The sequence below is a fragment of the Pyxicephalus adspersus genome, chromosome 11 (assembly GCF_032062135.1).
Source record: "Pyxicephalus adspersus chromosome 11, UCB_Pads_2.0, whole genome shotgun sequence".
Lineage (NCBI taxonomy): Eukaryota > Metazoa > Chordata > Amphibia > Anura > Pyxicephalidae > Pyxicephalus > Pyxicephalus adspersus.
Window position 1 is genome coordinate 32,120,895 of NC_092868.1, and position 21,737 is coordinate 32,142,631.

Below are 21,737 nucleotides of genomic sequence, written 5' to 3' on the forward strand. Positions count from 1 at the left end.
TCTATTTTTATCCATTTCTGCTGGCTGAGTTATGTTTCTCTTCCTGGTCAAACAAATGACTGAACATTCTAAATCCATGAAGAACTCAGGGAGAAGATAAAAGTTCCAGTGAACGAATGGAGCATCAGAGAATTGGAGGGGATCCCTTTGCCAGGTAAGGTGAGAATAATCGCCATATTATGACCAAAACCTAGAGGGTCCTCAGAATTGCTGAATCCTACTACCTTTTAACCACATTTTATCTGTCTAGGTGCAATATATGGAACAAACTCAATGCCTTTCTAAAAGCTATACGTGAATAAAAAATTTTTTATACCATTCCTAGTTTTTTACACTTAAATAATTAGCACATCAATAATTTTGGGAATTGATGTGGCCACCAGCGTAAGGCAAGACTCCCTCTCATTCCTTCCCCTCCTTGACATATCGCCTTGTTCTTTCCTTTGCCCATTCCCTCATCTTTTTTTTACTATTTCCACTTTCTGACCTCCTTTACTTTTGAGGCAACTATTGCAACTCCTTGCTATTTTATATTATAACTGGTTCCTAGTATCATATAACCACCTAGTGTTTTCTTGGAAGAACAACTTATACTACTTATATTGTAATTAATTTGAACCGAGTGGTTCTTCTTGTTTTGACATGAACTTTGAGATCTGTACTTTTCTCTTGAATAGTGATTAATGGGCTTGGTGCTTTGTATTGCCTCACTTTTCCCTTTCTTTATTGTGAAAAAAAAATAATTTATTGCAAGGAAAAACACTGCACGTTAGCACATAAATACTCTATTTTTTCACGAATTTTTAGGTCGTATGTCAGAGAAATTTCTAATTTCCAAACCCACTTGTACCTAGCTGGATGTTTGGAGTGCATAAATATATACTGCACCTTCACTATATTACTCCAAATGAAATCAATGTAATGCTAGGAGTTCACTATTCAAATTTCTCTTTTTGTTTTCAATTTAGTATTGGGCAGTGAAACTGGAGAAGGAGAGTAAAGAGGTAACCAGTCACCAGAAAGACTTTTACTGTAAGTACTATGTGCTGCCTAAGGAAGAAGAACTAAGGGTACACAGGGAAGATCATGACAATGAATGAGAAAAGTTTTATATAGGCATGGGGCCATGAATATGCAGGGGAACAGTGACTACAGCTGTGCACCACACTGATAGGTATCATGCATATGTTAGGGGGACATCATATACACTTACAATCTAGTTCAGGAGGGTGGCATTATGATGATGAGGCTGTTGGACTACAAGTCTCAGCATGTTCTGCTGGATGAGGCCTGCCCTATGTGCCCTGTTGCATTCTGAACTGTGGATGCTACAGACATAATAGAACAATTTGTCTTAAGGAAATCAGTAAGACGGTGTGTAGTCTTTGTCTTTAAATTGTTGCACGTAATGGTCACCTGTTGTTAACATATCTTCCTATTGGAGTGGTTTCCTGATTTTCTCACTCAGCATCTACATAGAAAATAAGACACAATGAACTCAACAACTGAAAAACAGCAATAACACAATGACAGTGCTTCACTTGCCCACTCGATCCAAAGCTACAAAGGATATATTTGGTTGGTTGTACCCTAAATACCAGAATAGATTTTGACTTTACCAGAAGCATAAGTATATAAATTTTCTGAATGATGATATCTGTGTCCTCATAAACACCTTTGGTTACAGAAATAGAAATGTTCACAGGCCAGGAGAAGGAAGTTTGACAAAAGAGACTACAGTCTCAGCCTGTCTGTCTGCATTCTTCCTAAGTAGACTTCCTCTTTAATCTGCACCTTCACCCCACCTCCCTATACTCCTCTTTTGGTAAAATCTATATTTAATATTGTTCTTATCTTTAGTAAATCTTACATTATAATATTAATAACATCACTGCCAGATCTATATTTTGCATTGGAATTTGTCAATGAGATGAAATTTGCACTGATTAAACTGAGCCAAAGTCTGCAAGAATAGTTTTTGATTGGCTCAGTTTCAGGGTAATGCAATTAGGATAAAATATCTTACATCTTATTAAGTTCTAGTCTGTTTAATTCCAAGTTCCTGTGGCAATGAATATTATATTGTTCCATGGCAATGAAGTTATTGGTGTTCTAACTGACATGTAAGACTGGCAAAAGTTTCTTGGGACAGTCTGTAGACAGAGAAGAATGACGCTGGTTGTCCCTCCACAATGTTTATGGAGGCAGAATATTTCAAATGGGGTAAGGCTGGAATTCACCTAAAGTTAGTATAGGTGTGATCTGTAGCTACTTTTACAGTGCAAACACTTCCACAGTTATATATACATTTTTCTGGGCTTGTATGGGCCATGTAAATAGAAAACTGTATTTTCGTTGGTAAAAAATAAAAATAATGCATTTTGTCATTTTTAGAAATGCATTGAGTACATGTAAAACAATTTATATAGGTTATATGGTAATCCAAGCCACGACTTTCCATTTTTACCTCTTAACTTAAATATTAATACTTAGGGTGCAGATGGGCTCATATCTTTACTCCACCTTCATTTACAGGGAGCAGTGTGACTCTTGCTGAATGTGAGATATTTTATTTGCTTATAGTAGGTGTGTCACACCTTTTGCATACTTAAAAAAAAATGACTTCTATACATGGAAGGTTTCCATTAAGTCACTTTATGACGGTGGGTTTTAAAGTTCTGCTTCATGAAACAGAATAGTAAAGGTATTACATCCATTTTTATAGCGCTAACATATTAAACTGTGTTTTACAGGGATATCAAGCCATTTACATAAATGCTTTCCTGACTTTTTTTGTGTTTGTTTTTTTTACACTAAAGCTGAAAGCCAGTGTAAACAATATCCTTGCAGTGGCTAGCCTTGGTACATCATGGGTTTGTTTTTGCCTAAGGTTTCTGTTATTAGCAATTTTACTTACTATATTCCTTGGTCAAAGTAACAGGTTATCCTATGGTAAAAACTCTATACCCAATGATTTTCATATTTCTCTTTCTTCCCACTCCATTGTATTTATTGTCTATGTAAGCTCCATACCGGTGTCAGTGCTTTCAGGGGTTTAACTTCTTTCTTCTCCTTACTTTACAGTATTCAGTCCCAGTAGTTGGTGGTTCAGGGGCATCGGTAGCAATCGCATGCACCTCCATTGCCAGAAGCAATTAGTATTTACCAAAAACTCAAATAGAATTCTCCTTACTTTACAGTGTTCAGTCCTAATGGTTGGTGGTTTAGGGGCATTGGTAGCAGTCACATGCACCTCCATTGCCAAAAGGAATTAATATTTACCAAAAACTCAAATAGAGTGGTGGGAAAACATTGGAGGGGGTCTTCTTACAAAAGTAATGGACTATTTGAAATTTTTTTTTAAATGTAAAGCAGTAATATATAACGTATGAAAAACCCGTTTACATATATATATATATATATATATATATATATATATATAATAACTATCTTTGAGATAGATAGATAGATCTTTGAATAAAGGTATGCTATTAGGTGGTCATATTTACATTGGGCTAAAAATAATATAGATGCATGTAAAAGTAAACCTGTAATGTAAAAAAAAATAGGCTACCATTCTTAAACTTCACCTTCATAAATATTAGTTGGAAATAAATGATAACAAATCTAATTCAACATTACCATGTTCAATCACCATTACTATAACTGTTGTAGCCCATTATAAGAAAGGAAAAAAGAAGGTGGCTTTTCGGCAACAAAACAAAAAAGAACTTCAATCTGTATTATATGTATGTACGTATTATATGTATATATGTTGTAGCCCATTGCTGTGTAGTACTACCTAGACTCGAAGACCTTCACCCTTATTACTCAAATAAATGTTCCAGAAACTGTAACGTAGAAGATGTACTGCACAAATGGTGGTCCTCACCCTAAAATTCACATCTCCAAAAACCCAAATGGCGCTTCTCTTTTTTATATTTCTACTCCCCACTAAGGGATTGAATTATTAAAGCTCCCCAAGGCTGGAAAAGATGCACTTTCATCGGTGAAGCTGGGTGATCCAGAAAACAAAAGGCCCTAAGACTCAATACAAACCAATATCTTTGTTTTGCCCACCAAAAAACTGGGTTCTAAAATTTATGTCTTTAGAACAAACTCATCACCAAACATGAATATTCCACCTTTCCTTCAAAAATCTTGATCTTAATTTGAGCTGGTCATCAGAAACTGTCTCCAGGGCCAATTATTTAAATTTCTTCCCTTTAATTCTCATTAGCTTTTCTTTTTTCTTTTTTTTTTTAACCTAGCTGGTTGTATTTCACAACCTATTACAACTCATTCTTACCGGGAAGAACCCTGTCCAGGAGATCAAGGACAACAACCTACATGTCCTTTATAACTGACAACATGAACAAAAGAGACAAACCAATCACCTGACCATGGGTAAATACCACCTAATATATATTATCCCTATACTAATTTTCCATTATCAGTAACCTTTAACTAGAAGATAAAAATCGTTTGTTTTGTTTGTGTTTAGTTAAACATATATAACATTGGGGCACCTATTTGTTGTAGACATTTTAACCAGGATTGCTTTGTCCCGTTTACATGAAATAAAATAAGGTATATAGGAAGGTTAGGTAAAGTAGTTGAGTTATCTTGTTTATGCCTAGGAGTAATTGATACCTTTGTGAAAAGGCAAGATTTGGTAAGTTTTTGATAAATGTTGGGTAACTTAACAATCCTCTTTAAACTGCTTTGCCTGTTCCCCAGCAAAAGAAAAGAATTTGCCTGCACTATTTTTGGGCAACACAGCACACCACAAGGCACTGTATATTCACATCACTGCACCTCGTCACCAAGCTTCCATTTTTTTCCCTGTGTGGAACCCACCATATAGCTGTGTGATGTAGCATCTTGTTATACAAAAAACTCCCTTTCTTGGCGCTTTTCCTAATTGTATGACAAGTAAAATAAGTCTAAGAAGGGGTTTCATTTGAGAAAAAAAATAAATAATTTCAATTCCTGTCAACAGGACAGAGTGAGAGGAAATGTTACTAATAACACAACACAGATCTGCAATCTAAAAATGATTTTAGAAAAGCAACCTGACAAGTAATTTAAAAAAAATCAAATTATAAAATAAAATGTATATTTTTTTATTTACAGTATCATTTTTTAAAACAAACACTGGTCAAAGTAGAAAAAAATCTTGATTGTTTTTTTAGTTTTCTTATATATCTTTTTCTTTGTATTGCATAAAAAATAAAATCATTTTTGAAAGACAATATCACCAAAAAGCCTTGTTTGTCATAAATTCTTGGACAGTAAAATAACTCATAGAAGAAATGTACACAGTGCAAGTCCATCCATATCCTAAAAGTGGTTTCAAGGTAAGATTTATACCTAATAAAAGTATAATACCTATAAAAGTAATGGGTTTTGTTAGGATTGTCTGAATGTGGGAGGAAAACTATTACCATACATGTCATAGCATCAAAGCAACACATATCTTCAAATGTACAAACATACAAAGAAAGTAATGGCAGTGTGATCAGTGTGTTGGGCAGATCTAATGCTGAGAATTTCTGTTTCAGCAGCTCAGCATGTATTGCCCACATGGAGGCCTGGCAAAAACCCTGAATACTAAATGTTTATTTGAAAAAAAATATTTATTTTATAAAAATATTAAAAATGATATAAAATATCAGTTTAGGAACTTTCATAAAAAGTAAACTTCACCTAATATCACTATGGTTTCCTTTTAAAGCCAAACACCAAAGCTGTTGTTGAAGGTGCAAATTCCAGGGCTGTCATTTATGATTAAAAAAAAAAATACTTTTGCCTCTAAAATTTGCTAAAGATGGTTAGCATCGGACTACAAGCTTAGGCACATAGGGACAAGAGGACTCCATAGACACATGTTAGCATGTCAACTTTTAGCACCAAGTGGAAGCGTTCACCCCTTGGGTGAAAACATGCTGCTCAAGGAGTGTTGTTATCTTAGAGGAGAAGGTGACTATATAGACTGATACTTGCAGGATCACCACATCAAAATAGGAGAAAGTGTCATAAAAAACAGGAAGGTTTGCAGGTAGTGCAATAAGGAAAAAAGTATTATTTCATTTACTAATATTTTACATTTAGATACGCTTTCACTACTCCATGAACTACTGACTCAAGACAAGCATCTTCCTATCCAAACATAGGGCATAAAACTGCTTGTTTTATGTTAGTGATTCTCTAAGCAGTAAAGGTAGAATAGGAATTGACAGCCCCATAATATGAACCTTCAAAGGCATGTAAGCAGTGGGAAAAGCAAAATACCAGCCCAGTGCAGTTAGTACACGGAAGGCACCTCTGAGTCTACATTAAGTCCTTTTCAGGTAATACACCCTTAATTTTTAATGTGCCTTAAAATGCAGAAACTTCTAACATCAGTAGCCAAAGAACTCGGCCAACCCACTTCTAAATCTTTAGCCTCATTATTGTCAAATTAATTGATGTAAACCCTCACTGGCAAATAGTGTAGCTTAGAGAGTGGAATGGGGTCAGACCCTTTACCTATTGAGCTTTGATGTATCAAAGCACAATAAAAAATGGATACAACATGCAGACACTCAGAGATTCCTGTAAATGGCACTTCAGAGATTCCGAGAAATAGGCAGCTAATGTTATATGCATTTTTCCACCTCTCCAGCCTTCCTATTGGTCCATAAAAGTTTTTATAACACATGTTGAGTTTCATTTCTCAAAATTTGTGATTGACATAAATCTAATCACCTATATGTTACAAATCTATGCTTCTAATGGAATATTAATTCATACAGTAGATTTGGTTTAGTAAAAAAAAAAATAAGACTGTAGTAAGTCTAACAAAAGGTGCTTTTGCTCTCCATCAGTGAAGAGATCATCTGCTTGTCATTGCTGTCTCCAGTAGATTTGTGCGCTACAGAATAACCTGACGGGAAGTCAAATCAATCATTTCTACAACAGCCTGCAACAGAAAATAAAAGGTATAGTAAGTAATAATAGTACCGAATTACTAATATTGCAATATCTCAAACAAGCATATTTAGATATCCATATTGCTGGATCAGCTCTATAATGCAGCACCAACTCAGGGCAGAAAACTAATTTTTGGATTATGATAACTTCTGCTCCGTGAAAGCAAGTTTTCCATTCAATTGGATGTGATGAAGGAATAGCACACCGACAGGGCACAGCATCTCTCCATTCCCAGTGCGATTAGCAATCCTCCAACCTTCAGTTCTTCCTCAGTCCAGGTCTGCCGGCTTTCAGTGATCCTGGCACAGACACATGCTTGCAGAGCTGGCTCTTTACTATGCTCCTCACTTACCAACCAATTCGCATAATGACCAGGTTGTGGGAATGGAACCTGGTTTTTAGGTGAGGTGTATCTGTATTCACCTTGTAATGCCATCAACGTTCCCACAGCAGTGCCAGTCTGTGAAAGGGGTAGTTGGGTGCCCCATGTGTCTATCACCTGACTTAGGCTGCCCTGCCATTCTACTTCCTAAAGCCCTCAGAAAATAATGCAATACTGCGCTGGCTCTTGGATGGTTGCCCTAAAAAAAAAATTGGTGGGCAGCTGTATGATCTATGATAGAGAAGCTACAAAACTCTTCTCATAACTCAAGTGTTAACTCATAACTCCAACTCTATAATTATGTTTTCAGAGGCCTATTTATTCAAACGTCACTGCTGTGCTTCTCCTTGGCCACTAGTACGTATTAGACCTACTAGTACAGCAGTCGCCAACCAGCAGTTGTGCTCCTACATTAAGGGGGGCCCTTCTTGCTTCTGGAGGAGAAGAAGTTTAAACTCTGCATACTAGAGTATGCAGAGTTCCATAGATTGCTTTAAAGAATGTGGATGCTTTTCTAGAAGTACAGAATTTAACTGTGTATTAAAGTTTAAAAGGAATGACATTAGAGATTGACAAACCAGGGAATATCTGATTGCCTTACAGAATCAGGAATAGAATTTTTCCCCGTTGACATAAGTTGAACAATGGATCAACTGTGCATATATGTTTCTATATGGAGTATGTTTTTTGTGGCTTATTTTCCCAGGGATTGAACTTGATGGACTTGTGTTTTTTCAGCCTGACTAACTATGCAACTATGTAACAGTGTCAACCTGTCCTACTCATTCCTTCCTTACTTCCTCAGAGACAGGGCAACATTATAGCAGCACAACTAAAGCTGCGTACACACTTCCAATTTTTGTCGTTGGAAAGGATCTTTCACGATCCTTTCCAACGACAAGGGGCTGCAAGATGCATGAACGAATGCTGTACATACAGCACTGTTCCTGCTCTAAGGGAGAGGGGAGGGGGAGAGCGACGGAGCGGCACCCTGCTGCGCGCTCTCCCCTTCCCTTTCATTAGGATCGGCTGTCGTCCATCGTCCGTGGATCCGGCAGGTCGGTCGTCCAGACGATACCGACTGTACACACGGCAGATTTTCGCCCGATAATTGGCCGATTATCGGGCGATAAAAATCTGACGTGTGTACGTAGCTTAAGAGTAAGCATTTCATGGTATGGTCTGCTGCTAACAACATTAGGAAATCTGCCCTAAGAAATACCATACAGCTTTTTCTGGAATGCATACCTATAGACAGAAAGTGGCTGCTAAAATGCTAGGAGATAAGCAGTACAAATATGAGCAGCAGAACAAACGATGAAACAAATGTAAAAGCAAGTGTTTAATTTATTATGATAGACAATGATTTATTAAACTAAATGTAGATGACTGGAATAGTAAATTTTAAACAATTAATAACCATGAGAGTTACTGACCTCCATGATGAATCTTCTTGGAACCTTGCACTAACATCTGTCATTGAGTGGCTTTTCACTGATAAAAGAAAAGAAAAATTAAAAGCATGATACTTGCTAGCTAAACATTTTTCTTAAGCAGAAACCACCAGCTCCTTTTAGTGACATGTCAGCACAGGGTAATTCATATGTATGAAATACCTGCAAAAAGAATACTTATTATAATACCCTTTCAGGAATTCACACACCTGGTAGAGGTTTTGAAGAAAAGAGATGTCAGAAAACTAGAATAAAGAAGTCTTATTTTAGAAGGTTTGTTCTGTATACAAGTTACCCTGTGTTGACCTGCTCACTTTAACCACAAATTCCCCCGGTATCCTGTAAGAGCAGATGTGCCTAGAGGTTGGTTAATCTGGCACCCACCAGGGCTAATGGTTTTAGGGGATGTAAACAGAAACATTGGAAGAACCACCAGAGGCCATAAAACAGCTTTACTCTGTGCTCACTGGAGTCGTCCATAGTCTCCCAGTTTAGATTTGAGCTCTAGCCAAGACTGGGTGACATATCAGTTTTTTCTATAGGGAAATAAATCACATGACACTGTTGGCACACTGCACTTGACCTCTGGGGTGGATATTGGGCACAGAGGAAAAGGGATAGTTATGTCAATATAGATACAGGACAGGGAGTGGAAGTAGTACAAATTTCCAGACAGGGAATGGGTAAACCATGCTAAAAGTGTGCATATAAGACAACAATGAAGCAGCAAAATGTGTATTTTTTGTTTTGGGCATGGAGAGGTATGACATTGAGTATCTGGATACTCACCATTCCATTACTGATACCGCTGTACTTTGGGTCTTCTGTTTGCGATAGTATCGGAAAAAAACTACTGCCATGACTATAAGAATGATAACGAGACTGCCAACTCCAATCACCAATAGCAGCACCATAATTTCAGAAAAGTGCACTGTGAGGACAAGAAGAAAATGTTAAGCATTTTAAGTTCTCATTAATATTTAGGCAATAGCACACAGTTCTGAATTGCTTGTTACCAGTATTTTACGTACTTGCCTTTATCAACCACCTTGAGCGTAATTTCTCCCACTTCTCCATGCACATCAGGAGGGTTTGTTACTTGGCAAAGGTAAGTTCCATTATATGATTGCTGAATATTCCTAATTATTATAGATCCATCACTGCGATGTATATTTCCATCCCAGACTGCACGTCCTAAAAAACGTCCTTCATGTGTTGGGAATGGTTCCCTATGATAATATAACACCTAATGAAAAGCAGCGTGACAAGGTTAAGAGTCTGCTCTGAAAAAATAAAAAGATGATTTTTGCTTACATCTCAATTTGATCTCAAGATGGCCACGTGCTATATTCATAAATAAAAACAACAAATCTAAAGTTGAATCTACAACAAAAAGGGCATTCTCCATGTTTGATATGAATGTTGATAAGGAACCCACATTCTCTGTAAGATATACATTTGAAAAGGAGCGCACCCCAACGGCAACCCACCAATGAGAGAACTTCCAAGATGTTTATGATGACCTGACTACTTGTTCTTTTAGCAAACAACAGGGAGAAGTTGGCTGGTGGTTGTTTGGCTCCTGAGTAAATGCAGGATGTACTTATACTGTATAGTAGTAATCCATTAAAACAATCAATATCAGGAAGATATTGAACATTCACATGGTTGTACACCCATTTACTTCATTACCTCAATTTACACCAATACTATCCTTATTATCATAACTAACTGGCACTTAGCTCCTGGAAATTACTATTAATACTTTGTCACCCCTAAATGGAGTAAGAGATATTGAATCAGAGCACTCATCTAATATGTGGCAATACCATTGCCATAAGATACTTGAATTGAGCTGTAAGTTTCCAAACCTTGCTTCAGACTTTTTTTTTGTGACTACATTCTTATATATCCTGTTTGTTCCAAGTTAACATGCAAATTAACATGGGTTTAACAATGAGTTGAATATTGCAAAAGAAATCCCAAGCAGTGTGTTCAGCCCTGCCTGCTAGACTAAAGAACTCTTTCACCTTTCTCTGTCCATTCTACATGCATACATTGATTACTTTCCCAAAAAACAAGGTTTCTACTCTGACCCCCAGAAGCCTTCTCTATCGTAAAGGAAAATATTCTTGTAAGTTGTATTTCTGGGGATCTACTTCAATAAACACCAAGATTTCAGAAACTCACTTTGCAAGTGTTTTACTAACCTTGTGAGTCAGTGAGTAAAAAAAATCTGTTTCTCATCTGCAGGTTCAAGGTACAAAAAAAATGCTGGAACATGCCGTTGAAATGTTGTGTGTGTGTGTGGTGGGGGGTTGAGATAAATGTAGGTCATGCCAATGCAAATCATTTATTTGTGGCTTTCTGGAGGATTTAATTCTGCATTTATGTACAAACAAAAGTGGCCACTTATTGCCAGACTAACTACTTTTACAAGTGTTTTCCAAAAAACTAAAATTTCCAAAACCTGAACTTTGTGCTACTGTAGCCATTAACAGAATGATTTACTAAACATGATAAAAAAGGAAAAACTTGGACACTGTGTGGACAATTACATTGATAACTGTCATTGAGGACAATGTTCATACAATAATCCAGAGACTAAAAATGCTTCCTATGAATAATAAAGCTTTTGTTAAAGAAGAATTATGCTGCATATCTGGTGGTCATGTCCGATTGCCAGGGCATTTTGGGACTAGGTATTTAGTTTGATTTCAAGAATTTTACAGCAGGAGATCTGTAGTACTGTGGAGGCTGCCCTGTTTAGCAAGCTTGCGGTGTCCCTTCCTAGACCCACGATGAAACTGATCAGATTGATCTTACTGGCGGGCAGAATTTCATTGGCCAAAGCTTGGAAGTCACCCTTGATATCTCTGGATCCTATTTTCACCAAATTAAATTGGATTATGGTCAATGATAGACTAACTCATACCCTAAAGAACTCTTTAGACAAATTTGATGATATATGGGAGCCTTGGATTTCGTTTAATAGTATATAGCCATTGGCCCATGTTAATTTACTTTTGGGTATGGTGCATTAGTCAAGTTCGCCTTTTAAACTTCCTCTACCTTCCCTTTCCCCCTCCCAAGTGGTTTTTATTTTTGTTTTGTTTTTTGTGTTGTTTTTTTTTCTTTTTCACCTGTTGTATAGACAGGACACGAGATTTGTTCTCACACTGTTCAAACATGGTTCATTAATGTCTTTCTGTTTCTCTGGTATATATGTATCTGTTTTCTAGGTTGTTTTCCATTTAATGTATACCTGGATGTGGCAAATAATTTTGTTTAGGCATTGTTTGCAATATATATTGTTTAATTGTCTGAGCATACACAATGTGTTTCTGTTTTCTGCTCTAGCATGGTTCTTAATGTATTTTTTGTTGTTTGTGAAAAACTTAAAACTTTAATAAAAATATTGAAATATAAAGAAGAATTATGAAAAAAACTGCAATGATAAAGCAATTCATGGAAAAGCAGAGGTAGATATTTTGTCTTACATAAATACAGTTGTGTAATAATAGTTTTATATATACTTGGATAAGTAAAGGTAGAGAACAGTACTAGAAGGGTAGATAACTAAATATTACAAATTTTACTTCCTTTAAATTATCGCTAACAGCAGCTCCTCCTTGCTGAGTACATAAATAGTATTTATAATGCTTAGAAAAAATCAGCTGCAGGTGTAATGTTCAAGAGCCTAGAGCTGCCTGTGCATGCTGGCCTCCAGTAAACTTTTACTGTGCTTCTGTGGCAAAATGCCCAGCTATTGTTAAAGAAAAGCTTGGGTACATCCTAGTGCCGAAGCTTATCCACCCTTTCTGTTTAGTGATACTGAGAAGTAGCATCAAGTTTCCACATTACCTGTAACCACCAGACTTTAAGGGTATTAGTGTATTTTACAATACAGGACAAGAATAATAGATTACAAAACAAAGATAAATATTTTATATTGTGTATATTTAGTACATTCCTACCTTGAGTCACTGCTGCTACTGCCCAATTTTAGGCGAATCTCCAGATGTTTTAATGCTTGCACCCGCCAATCCGCCAGCCACATTCTCCTATTGGCCATTCACTTTGATAGACTTTCTTACTGGCCAATAGGAATTACATGTGGCAAGACCCTCCTGTGAGCAAGGATTGCAGGCTGCTATTTAGTGCACTGTGTATATGTACTACAAGTGTCCACACTTTATACCTTTGTATACTTCTTTTTTTTGTATTTATTTAAACAGACAGTTAGATAGGAACTTTGTGGCTGTACAAAAGAAATAAAACAATATGGCTTTTTGCTACCACACCATTAAAGAAGTTATCGTAGGTTCTGAGTCAAAATAAGTTCTGATACTTACAAACTCTTCGCTGCCCCCCGCTAAAGGACGGAATGTCCAGGTGACAGTAACATCATCACTTATAGATGAAGAGGAACTGAATTTACATTTTAGACGGACATCTGTTCCATTGACTGCCTGGACTTCCTTCGAGGTGAACACTTCCACTGATGATACTAGAGGAAAAAGATGACAGCAATTCAGTTTACAGAAAAAGGCACCATGGATTTGAAACACACAAGTGAAATTTAAGAGGAATTTTGCTTTGCCGAAAAAGTGGTGGTCTCCTAGATTCTGTGTCTTTTTATTTGATAGGAGGTAAAATGGGTCGGGCTACATGGAGATCATAAAAAATGACCCCATGAGTAGTAAAAAATGGTTCTGACATCTGTGCAAAATATGAACAGGTACGCCTAAACGACCCATTTCTTCCTGAACACATTGGCCAGCAATACTATAGAATTCAGGAGCTTGTGATTCCAGTGTATAAGCCAGTGATACTTTAAACTAGTAGTCAGTGATAAGTTTCCCCTGAAATTAACAGAAAAAGCCACCTTTTCCAAACTTTCTTTCAGGCTGTAAACATTAGGAAATTTTTATAACCTCATGCAAATAAAGCTGATTATAAAGAATTATGATTTTGCTGTAAAATGCTCCATGTTAATAAGCCCACATTTTTAATAATAATGTATGGATAAACAATGGTCTTCCAATGGCAAGGTCTCCTTTATATCCGGCGACAGTTTATCCATCCCATTGGAAGCTTTATTTATAAAAATCATAAACACATAGAACAGTTACATTTTCAGTCATTCTGTGCATAAAGCAAATTATTTCTCCAAATAACTAATTCAGACATCATTTTTTAAAAGAACTATTTGACCAATACAAAGGTTTGGTACATTGCAGGGCATATACAGTAAAGCTCCTACTATGGAGGTGGAAATTAAAATTTACAGACAGTCCTTGGTTTCTGGAAACTCCTAGGGTGCTCAAGGTTATGACATAAACTATGTGAAGTCACTCCTTCCAATGTTTCAAAAAGAAGAGGAGTTCTGCCTATGTTGGTAATATTCAGATGTAGGATGTATAGGCCTGTTTATAGCATTACCCCTGTACAATACATCTGCACATACAATAGAAATAAATAAATAAATCAGATACTGTTAAAGTCTGCACCAAGTTGAGTGATTCCTGCTGTACAATAAAAAAGGGAGAAAGAATGTGACCCTCATAAAGAATAATCTATCCATATATACACTGATAAACAGGAGAAGGTGGTTGGCTGTGCGTGATCAGTAAAGCCAAGTTGCATTTGCCTTTTATGTGAATGTAAAAAAAGTTATGGTAGGAAAAGTGTGGTATGGACATGAATTGCTGGTGATAATGATATTGGGGGTATAATCCGACTGGTTGGACAACCCGATCCCCCCTTTGATTTTTCCTACAGCTTTGTTACATTTTTTTTTGTTTGCCTCTGTATACTTTTGGGTTAATCTAGCTGTAGAAGTGGGTGGTAGAAGGTACAAGGATTGTGTTAAAAGTCCCAACAGATAGATCATATAACACTCAGCTCTGTTCTTTTTCTGCAGGTTCTACAATGGAGACAATTCATTTGATCAGGGTCAAGGTGCTTGAATTACTTTCACACACATTATTCTACGCTGGAAACATTCATTTTAGGTACCACAATGGTGTATGGGTGTGGTAAAGTAAATATATCAAATAGTTCATTACTAAAAGCTTTTATTTCACTTGAAACAGTATTATTGAAGCCTTATTTTCTTTCTGTTCCCTATATAGACACGATACAAAGGCTCATTCTTAAAGTACTTGTTAGCCCAGGTTATGCTCCGATGCATGTTAAAATGTTTAAAATGGTCATTGTTGGGTGCTGTGGGTGATTTTTTTTTCATCTGGTCCTCCTACAAATATCAGAATGGTAAACTTGCACTCGGCATTCGGAGGCTGCTCTTGTTGATATCTCCTATGATGCCTGAGTAAAGGTCATGAAAACTGTACAACCAACAGTTTTCTAACCTACATTCTTATGAATACCAAACACCTTTCTGATCTTTCCCCTTCACTCCATCAATAACTAATGACTAATTACTGAAAGGGCATTCTAATAATGCTCCTTTCTGGTAACCATCTGAAGAGGTCTTAACAATGCCTCTTCTAGGATATTTAAGAAGAAGAAATAAGATTTTGTTACCCTGCCTTGTTTTTATTGTCTGGATAAAAAAGGATGAGTGAGTATTATCAGACTAGGTTTAGAAGTGGGTTACTGGCAGCAAAATCTGATGTGTGTACAGCAGTCCCCCGACATCATTTATCAATGCACCATGATTGATCTGTCCATCATACATCTGTTACTAAAAATGATCACAAAATACTTTTTTTCAGTAACAATTCTCTGATGTCCATCTGATGACTGTATGAACTTTTCGGCCAGTGTTTCTCAAACGGAATTCCATGGAACCCTAAGGGCAAAATACTAGCGAGTTTACAGCTGTCCCCCAATGGTACTCACTGATCTGTCCTGGTGGATCAAGAAACAAACCAATGGGGATGACCACTGTACTGTTCTGTTATTTTTGGAGGAGGATAAAAGGAGTTCCAATTGCTTGTCCTCCTCTCTCCCCTCTCCCTAAAACTGAACAGGGATGTGTACAGCACAACTGTGTAAAGCCTTATAAAAGAGTGTCAACTTGCATAATAAGGAAAGACAGTCCTTGACAACTTGTGTGTTAAAACAGACATACAGTATCCCTTTGTATGATACTGCCCATTATTGTTCTCCCAATGACACACTAATTTACTGTAGTCATTATCATAATTAGCAGCTTTAAACCAAATTTCCAGTTTGGCAACACAAATGCATGTAAATACTTATCCTCACAAAACTTGCTATGTAAAACTAGTAATAAAAGCATGCTAACACATGTAGCTCCTCAGGGACACTCACTGCCTCTCTCTCTCATATATATATATATATATATAAAAAGAGAGAGAGAGAGGCAGCGAGTATCTCTGAGGAGCTACATGTGTCAGCGTGCTGTGTTTATTATGGTACTTATGTTTATTGTCTAAGGTAGCAGAATTACATGGGACCGCTCCAAAACATACAAATCATGATTTTATTTTTTACACGTAGCTTCTCTTTTCTGGACATTTCTAGCTAAGTCCTGAAAATTAACTAATGAGGGCTGCTAGTGCCAGGTCCAGTGCCGATACGCAAGGGTGGCCCTGTTTATGGGTAGCATGTTGTGTAAACACAGCCCTGCTAATGGGTTAATAAAAAGTCCTAAATAATTTATACAGAACTGAATGACCCATCCCCTAATTAGCACCAGGTGGGCAGTCAGTGCTGTGCTTTTTATTTATAAAGGATTAGTTACTATGCCCATTCAGGTCGAAGTGACAGGTTGTCCTGATAGCTCACCTGATAATGTTTAATATTGCTGTGATCCCCATTTTCTCTGTGTAAGCTCAATTTTGGTCTATGATATTGCTACAGGGTTTACAGGGTACAGGGTTTACAGGGTTTTTAGCCTCCCTTACAAATGTTCAACATTGAAAGTCAGCCCAAAAGCTTCATTCTGGAGGGAATAGGAAAGGGTCACATGCTGTCCCATTCCCAGAAGTACTAGGTATTTATTAGGGCTTAATCTAAATTTATCACTTATTCTAAGACAAAATAAGCAGTCTTAGGATCTTATTCCATGCACCAGTTCACAAGATGGCCCTGAGCGAAGGGGGGATATGGTGAACAAATGGCACAGGACAGGAGGGGATGCTATTAACACCAGTCCCTTTGCCTAGATAGATAGATAGAATTTATTATTTTTTAAAGTGACACTTAAAAATAAAAAAAGACCCCCGATAATTCCAGCTTCCATCTAAGCAGATAATGTTAATAGATTGCAGATCTAAAATGTCAGTAAGAGCCCTGAGAAAACAAGTAAAGTGAGATTCAGGTAGAAGTGACTCCACACTGAGTTAATTTGAATTTCCCCAGGACTGAGTCACATAATTAACCCTTCAACTACTAAACCCCCTCCCAGACCCTTTGTGGGTGATCAGTGACTTATGAATATGGACTGGTTGGGTGCTGGGCAGCCCTGGCATTTCCCATTAGTGCCCCAGTTGCAGTAAGTGTGCTGAATGAGTGGGAACCTGACTGTAAAGTTGCAGTAAACAAGCAGCACAATGTGTCTGACAGCCTCCAAAACTGTGCCCTGTTTAGGATTCCACTACTACCCCTTCCCCTGGGTCTCAGGAGAACTTTAGACAATAGTTTACCCACAATGACCTACCTGAAGCTGCCAGGGCCAGCAGGAGGGTGAAGGCGCTGATATCTGTCATGACTTCAGCTTGTGTGTGCGGGAATGACTGTACAGGTCTAATGGAGGAGTGGTGACCCCACCTGTACTGGCAGCTCTTGTTACTCAGGGAGGAGTTACAGCCAGGTAGACTTCATTCTAATGTGCAATGAGACGGTCACCTTCCATGTAATCTACCATTCTGCATAGTTCTCTCCTGATTCATTGAACACAGATCAGGAACAAAATAACTAGAAAATACAGAATCATGTGGGGGAAGGAGAAAATATGTAGTGGGTGTTACTGGTGTAAAAAAAACTTTGGACACTTAACATTTATTTTAAACAATTGCCTTGTTTTTTGGACTTTTTTCTGAGATGAATGATTAGGAAGTGTAATAACATCAATGGTATGCTGCCAGTCCTCATTTATAAGATGCTTGATGTATTATATGCATCTCTTTATCTCAATGACAAATGTTGATCTTCATCTTCTAATACTTATAGTTACACCCTTGGTGTTAGAAACTGTTGCTGCCAGAATTTGTTTTCTTTGCTAAAATGTAATCTGTAAAAGAATATCTGTCTGTGAGGATGGCTTTGATCTTTGCTACAGTGACACGACTATGGACTTTGTACGGCGCTGTATAATATGATGGTGCTATATAAATAATGTGTAATAATAAAATTATTAATATTATTGAAGAACTATAGCACATGAAGAATCTTCTGCGTCCAGTGCACATTCATGTCAGATGCCTGATTCCATTATTATTATCTTCATTATATTATTATTACAGGATGCTAGCATTTTCAGGAGTTGGGGTCAACAATAGTGGCTTTTATATTATCCTCATAACAGGTTTTGTGTAACCTTTGTTACTGAGCGGAACTGCCATCCCAGATGATGGAACTAATGTGTTTGTCAAATGATGTTCCAAGAATTACCTGAATTATTAAATATTTATAATTATTATTACTAGCATGCATACAAACAACATATTCTCAGAACTTCCTAAAAATTGTAAAAAATCTCCAATTCATAAACAACACATTTTGTAAATATTAAAGCTCAAACTGAACCCTTAAGGAAAACCTACAATGGTTTTACATACAAATCCTTTATTATGTTTGAGGTTTGTCTTTAACAAAAAAAATTGATATTTTGATTACAAATATACTTTTTATGAATATGCTTTTTTTCAGTCAATAGGTGGAGCTCTATAACTTATAAACTTCTGAAATAATTTTACAACTAAACTGAACTAAAGCTAATAAAGAATTCCTTTAACGTGAACACCAATAACGCCAAAAAAGAGCCTAACATCACCTAAAAGTAACCCTAATACCGAACCTGGTCATGACACCTAAAGCGTACCTAAACTCAATATTTTTACTTTACATAGAAGGATAGACAATAAAAGGACATGAGCAGAAGGGGCATTTTTACTTCTAGGGGAAGGAGATGCAGATCTCACGCATGCGCAGTGAGATTTTCTTTCTTTTTTTTCCCTTTCACAGCATATACATCACCCAATCTCGCACCTGTGCAATGTGAGATCAGGTGACCAAGAATTAGGACCGAAGAAGAAGACGGAAGTGAAGATTGAAGATGGTGGCGCCCGACAATTCCAGGATTGCACGGGACCGGATCGTGGGAAGGACCAGCGTCATCGAGGGACTTGCGGGATTAAAGGTAAGTGTAATTTTTTTGTTTTTAGTTTAGTTCTGCTTTACCTATCTATTTTCCATACCATAAGATGATCCTAGCCTGATACGAACGGTCAGGCTCATCTTGGATGAGAATTCGACATGTGTACAGAGGTCCTGATGGATCCATAAACGACCGAGGGTGAACAACCACAAACAAGTGAAGAGAAAAGGGCACAGCGGGGTGCCGTTCACTCATTCTCCCCTTCCAAATATTAGAATGGCAATGTGTGTACAACGCTCATTCGTTCATATGTCAGTCTTTTTTCGCTGGAAATGATAATTTAGCATGTGTACGCAACCTGTCTGTTAACCCCAAAACTGAAATTATCACCTTAGTTTTTAGGTCACATTCACTGTTTGCTGCAGATATCTATTCCACTAAACAAATAGGTGATTTAGATCCAGGGAATCATCAAGTTTGATTTTATAGGATTCATCTTTTTCCAATTGCGTAACAAATTGCCATTTTATTGCTGCCAGCTGGCTTCCTTATGCATACTTAAAATAGTTGACTGATTGACATTTCATTTTCTAAAGTCTTGTGATTTATAGGCACTTGCTATACTTTACATAAAAAAGAGTGTTACCTACTTTCATAATTTGTAAACTCTCTGTGCTGCTGATCTGCTGCTTTTTTTCAGACATTTCTAGTATATTTTCAAGCAACAGTTGTACAAGTACAAAGAGTTGTCACCCTATAACAGTGAGCTTCTGTGGAAGGATCATTTAACATTTGTAGAGCGGTAAAGGTGAAGTCCTACTCTGACAAATACATGATTCGGCAGGTCATTGTTGCAGAAAGAAACGGGCGATGTCCTTTCTTCAATAATTCGTCTTATCTGCCTGATCACACTGAGGAACTGTCAAAAAAAGCTGAGCATGTGCAGCTCAACTGAGGTTGCAATGGAAACCCGACAATTCTGGCTTCCCTTGCATATTGCATATGTCAGGGAAGAATAAACTCTCACATGCAAGCAAGATATATGCCAATCTAGCATGGCCAATAAAGAAGGCCGTAGATTGTAAGGAGGAAGATGGCAGCGTCCTGCAATGGAATGGGGATAGGTGAGCAGCATGGGTTTGGTTCAGCTAAAAGCCTCACATAGACATCCGATGAACGCCAGAGGGTTGTCAGAGGAAGAGATCTTTTGTGATTGTTTCCAATGACAGACAAACGATTGGTGTACACACGGTGCCAATCTATTATAAGGAAGGGGGCAGGGTGATTCCCTCCATGGGGGTAAATAGCTGTCAAACTTGATATGTCATTTATCAAAATGATGAATTATATCAGTGGACCACTGTACACATATCAGATCTTCACCCAAGACAAGCATGACTGACCATTTATCTCAGGCAAGAATCACCTGACATGTGTATGTAGCTTTGCCTTTGGGAATTTGCAAAAAAAAACAAGATAAATGGGGGGTTGTTCTTTATAAATAGCACAAAAGTAAAACAAAGATAAAACCTGCTGTAACAATGGAGAGATTTACAATTGTTTTCCTTTTAAATATGTATAGCCCTTAGTATAATTATTATCCCATTAACACAATAGATGGTCTGATTACCATTTGTGTAAGGTCATTGTCCTGTCATTACAAATGTCCTTTCTATTACACAGGACAAAGACTTTATCATACTTCTAGTATTAGGACTGAAGATGTAATTGATGCAAACAAGCATTACTGAATGTACAGATATTGGTCAACTTTAAAGGCTAATTCATCCCAAGATCCCATTGAACCCATCTGTCTGTGTATTAGGATGCTCAGCTTCAGTACCCATGTATAAGACCAAATAAGAGTCATAATGAGTATTGATGGCTGTCCAATACTATATATGATTTTTCTATATACCAGTAATGGTTCCTACAAAGCAATAAAACCAGACGGTTTCTCTTGGTAAAGCTTTGACTATGTTGACTCCTTTCAGATTTGACGCTGTCACAGTAGTCCACAGTACTTTCGCTGCTGATTTTTAATATCTGCAAACAGGCAAACCCAACCTTATTATGTCATTTATATCTTTTAAACACACTGTAACCTAAAAATCCCATTCCAATTCGTGAAAATGTTCAAATTTTATTTTTTTGCGTTTGCTAGCATTTTATATTTTTTGCTCCTTGTTTCATTCCAGTTGCACATCCAATAGCACATCCAACATCCAGTTGCACGTTCTTGCCAGCCCCACCTCTTACTATATTCCTTTTTTACATACCTTAAAGCATACCTAAACTCAGAAATTTCTCTTTACATAAAAGGACAGACAACCATTTTATGTAAGGTAAAAATTCTGATTGTTTGTTTTTTTTTTAAGTGCAGCACTGCCCCCTAATTCTTGATCGCCTAGGCGATTGAGAATTAATGGGAGCGCAAAGCCTCCCGGGATACCTATGTCACACATCGTGGGAGGCTCTTGGGTGCTGCTTTTTGTGAAAAGGGAAAATTGCTGGTCTCACACATGCGCAGTATTTCTTTCCAACCTACATCACCTGATCTTGTGCCTGGGTCGGGTGACGTAGGAAGAAGAACCCGGAAGAAGAGGCGAACATG

General features: G+C 37.3%; 1 protein-coding gene across 1 annotated transcript; it reads right to left on the reverse strand.

Moving 5' to 3' along the window:
- Positions 1-5,110: 5,110 nt before the first annotated feature.
- Positions 5,111-17,585, reverse strand: LOC140340848 (myelin protein zero-like protein 2). The gene is made up of 6 exons (XM_072426265.1): positions 17,465-17,585; positions 13,167-13,321; positions 9,847-10,057; positions 9,601-9,742; positions 8,794-8,851; positions 5,111-6,964 (listed from the first exon to the last, which is right to left on the reverse strand). The coding sequence occupies exons 1-5, from the start codon at positions 17,511-17,513 to the stop codon at positions 8,824-8,826; spliced, it is 585 nt and encodes a 194-aa protein (XP_072282366.1). The 5' UTR covers positions 17,514-17,585; the 3' UTR covers positions 5,111-6,964; positions 8,794-8,823.
- Positions 17,586-21,737: the final 4,152 nt, after the last annotated feature.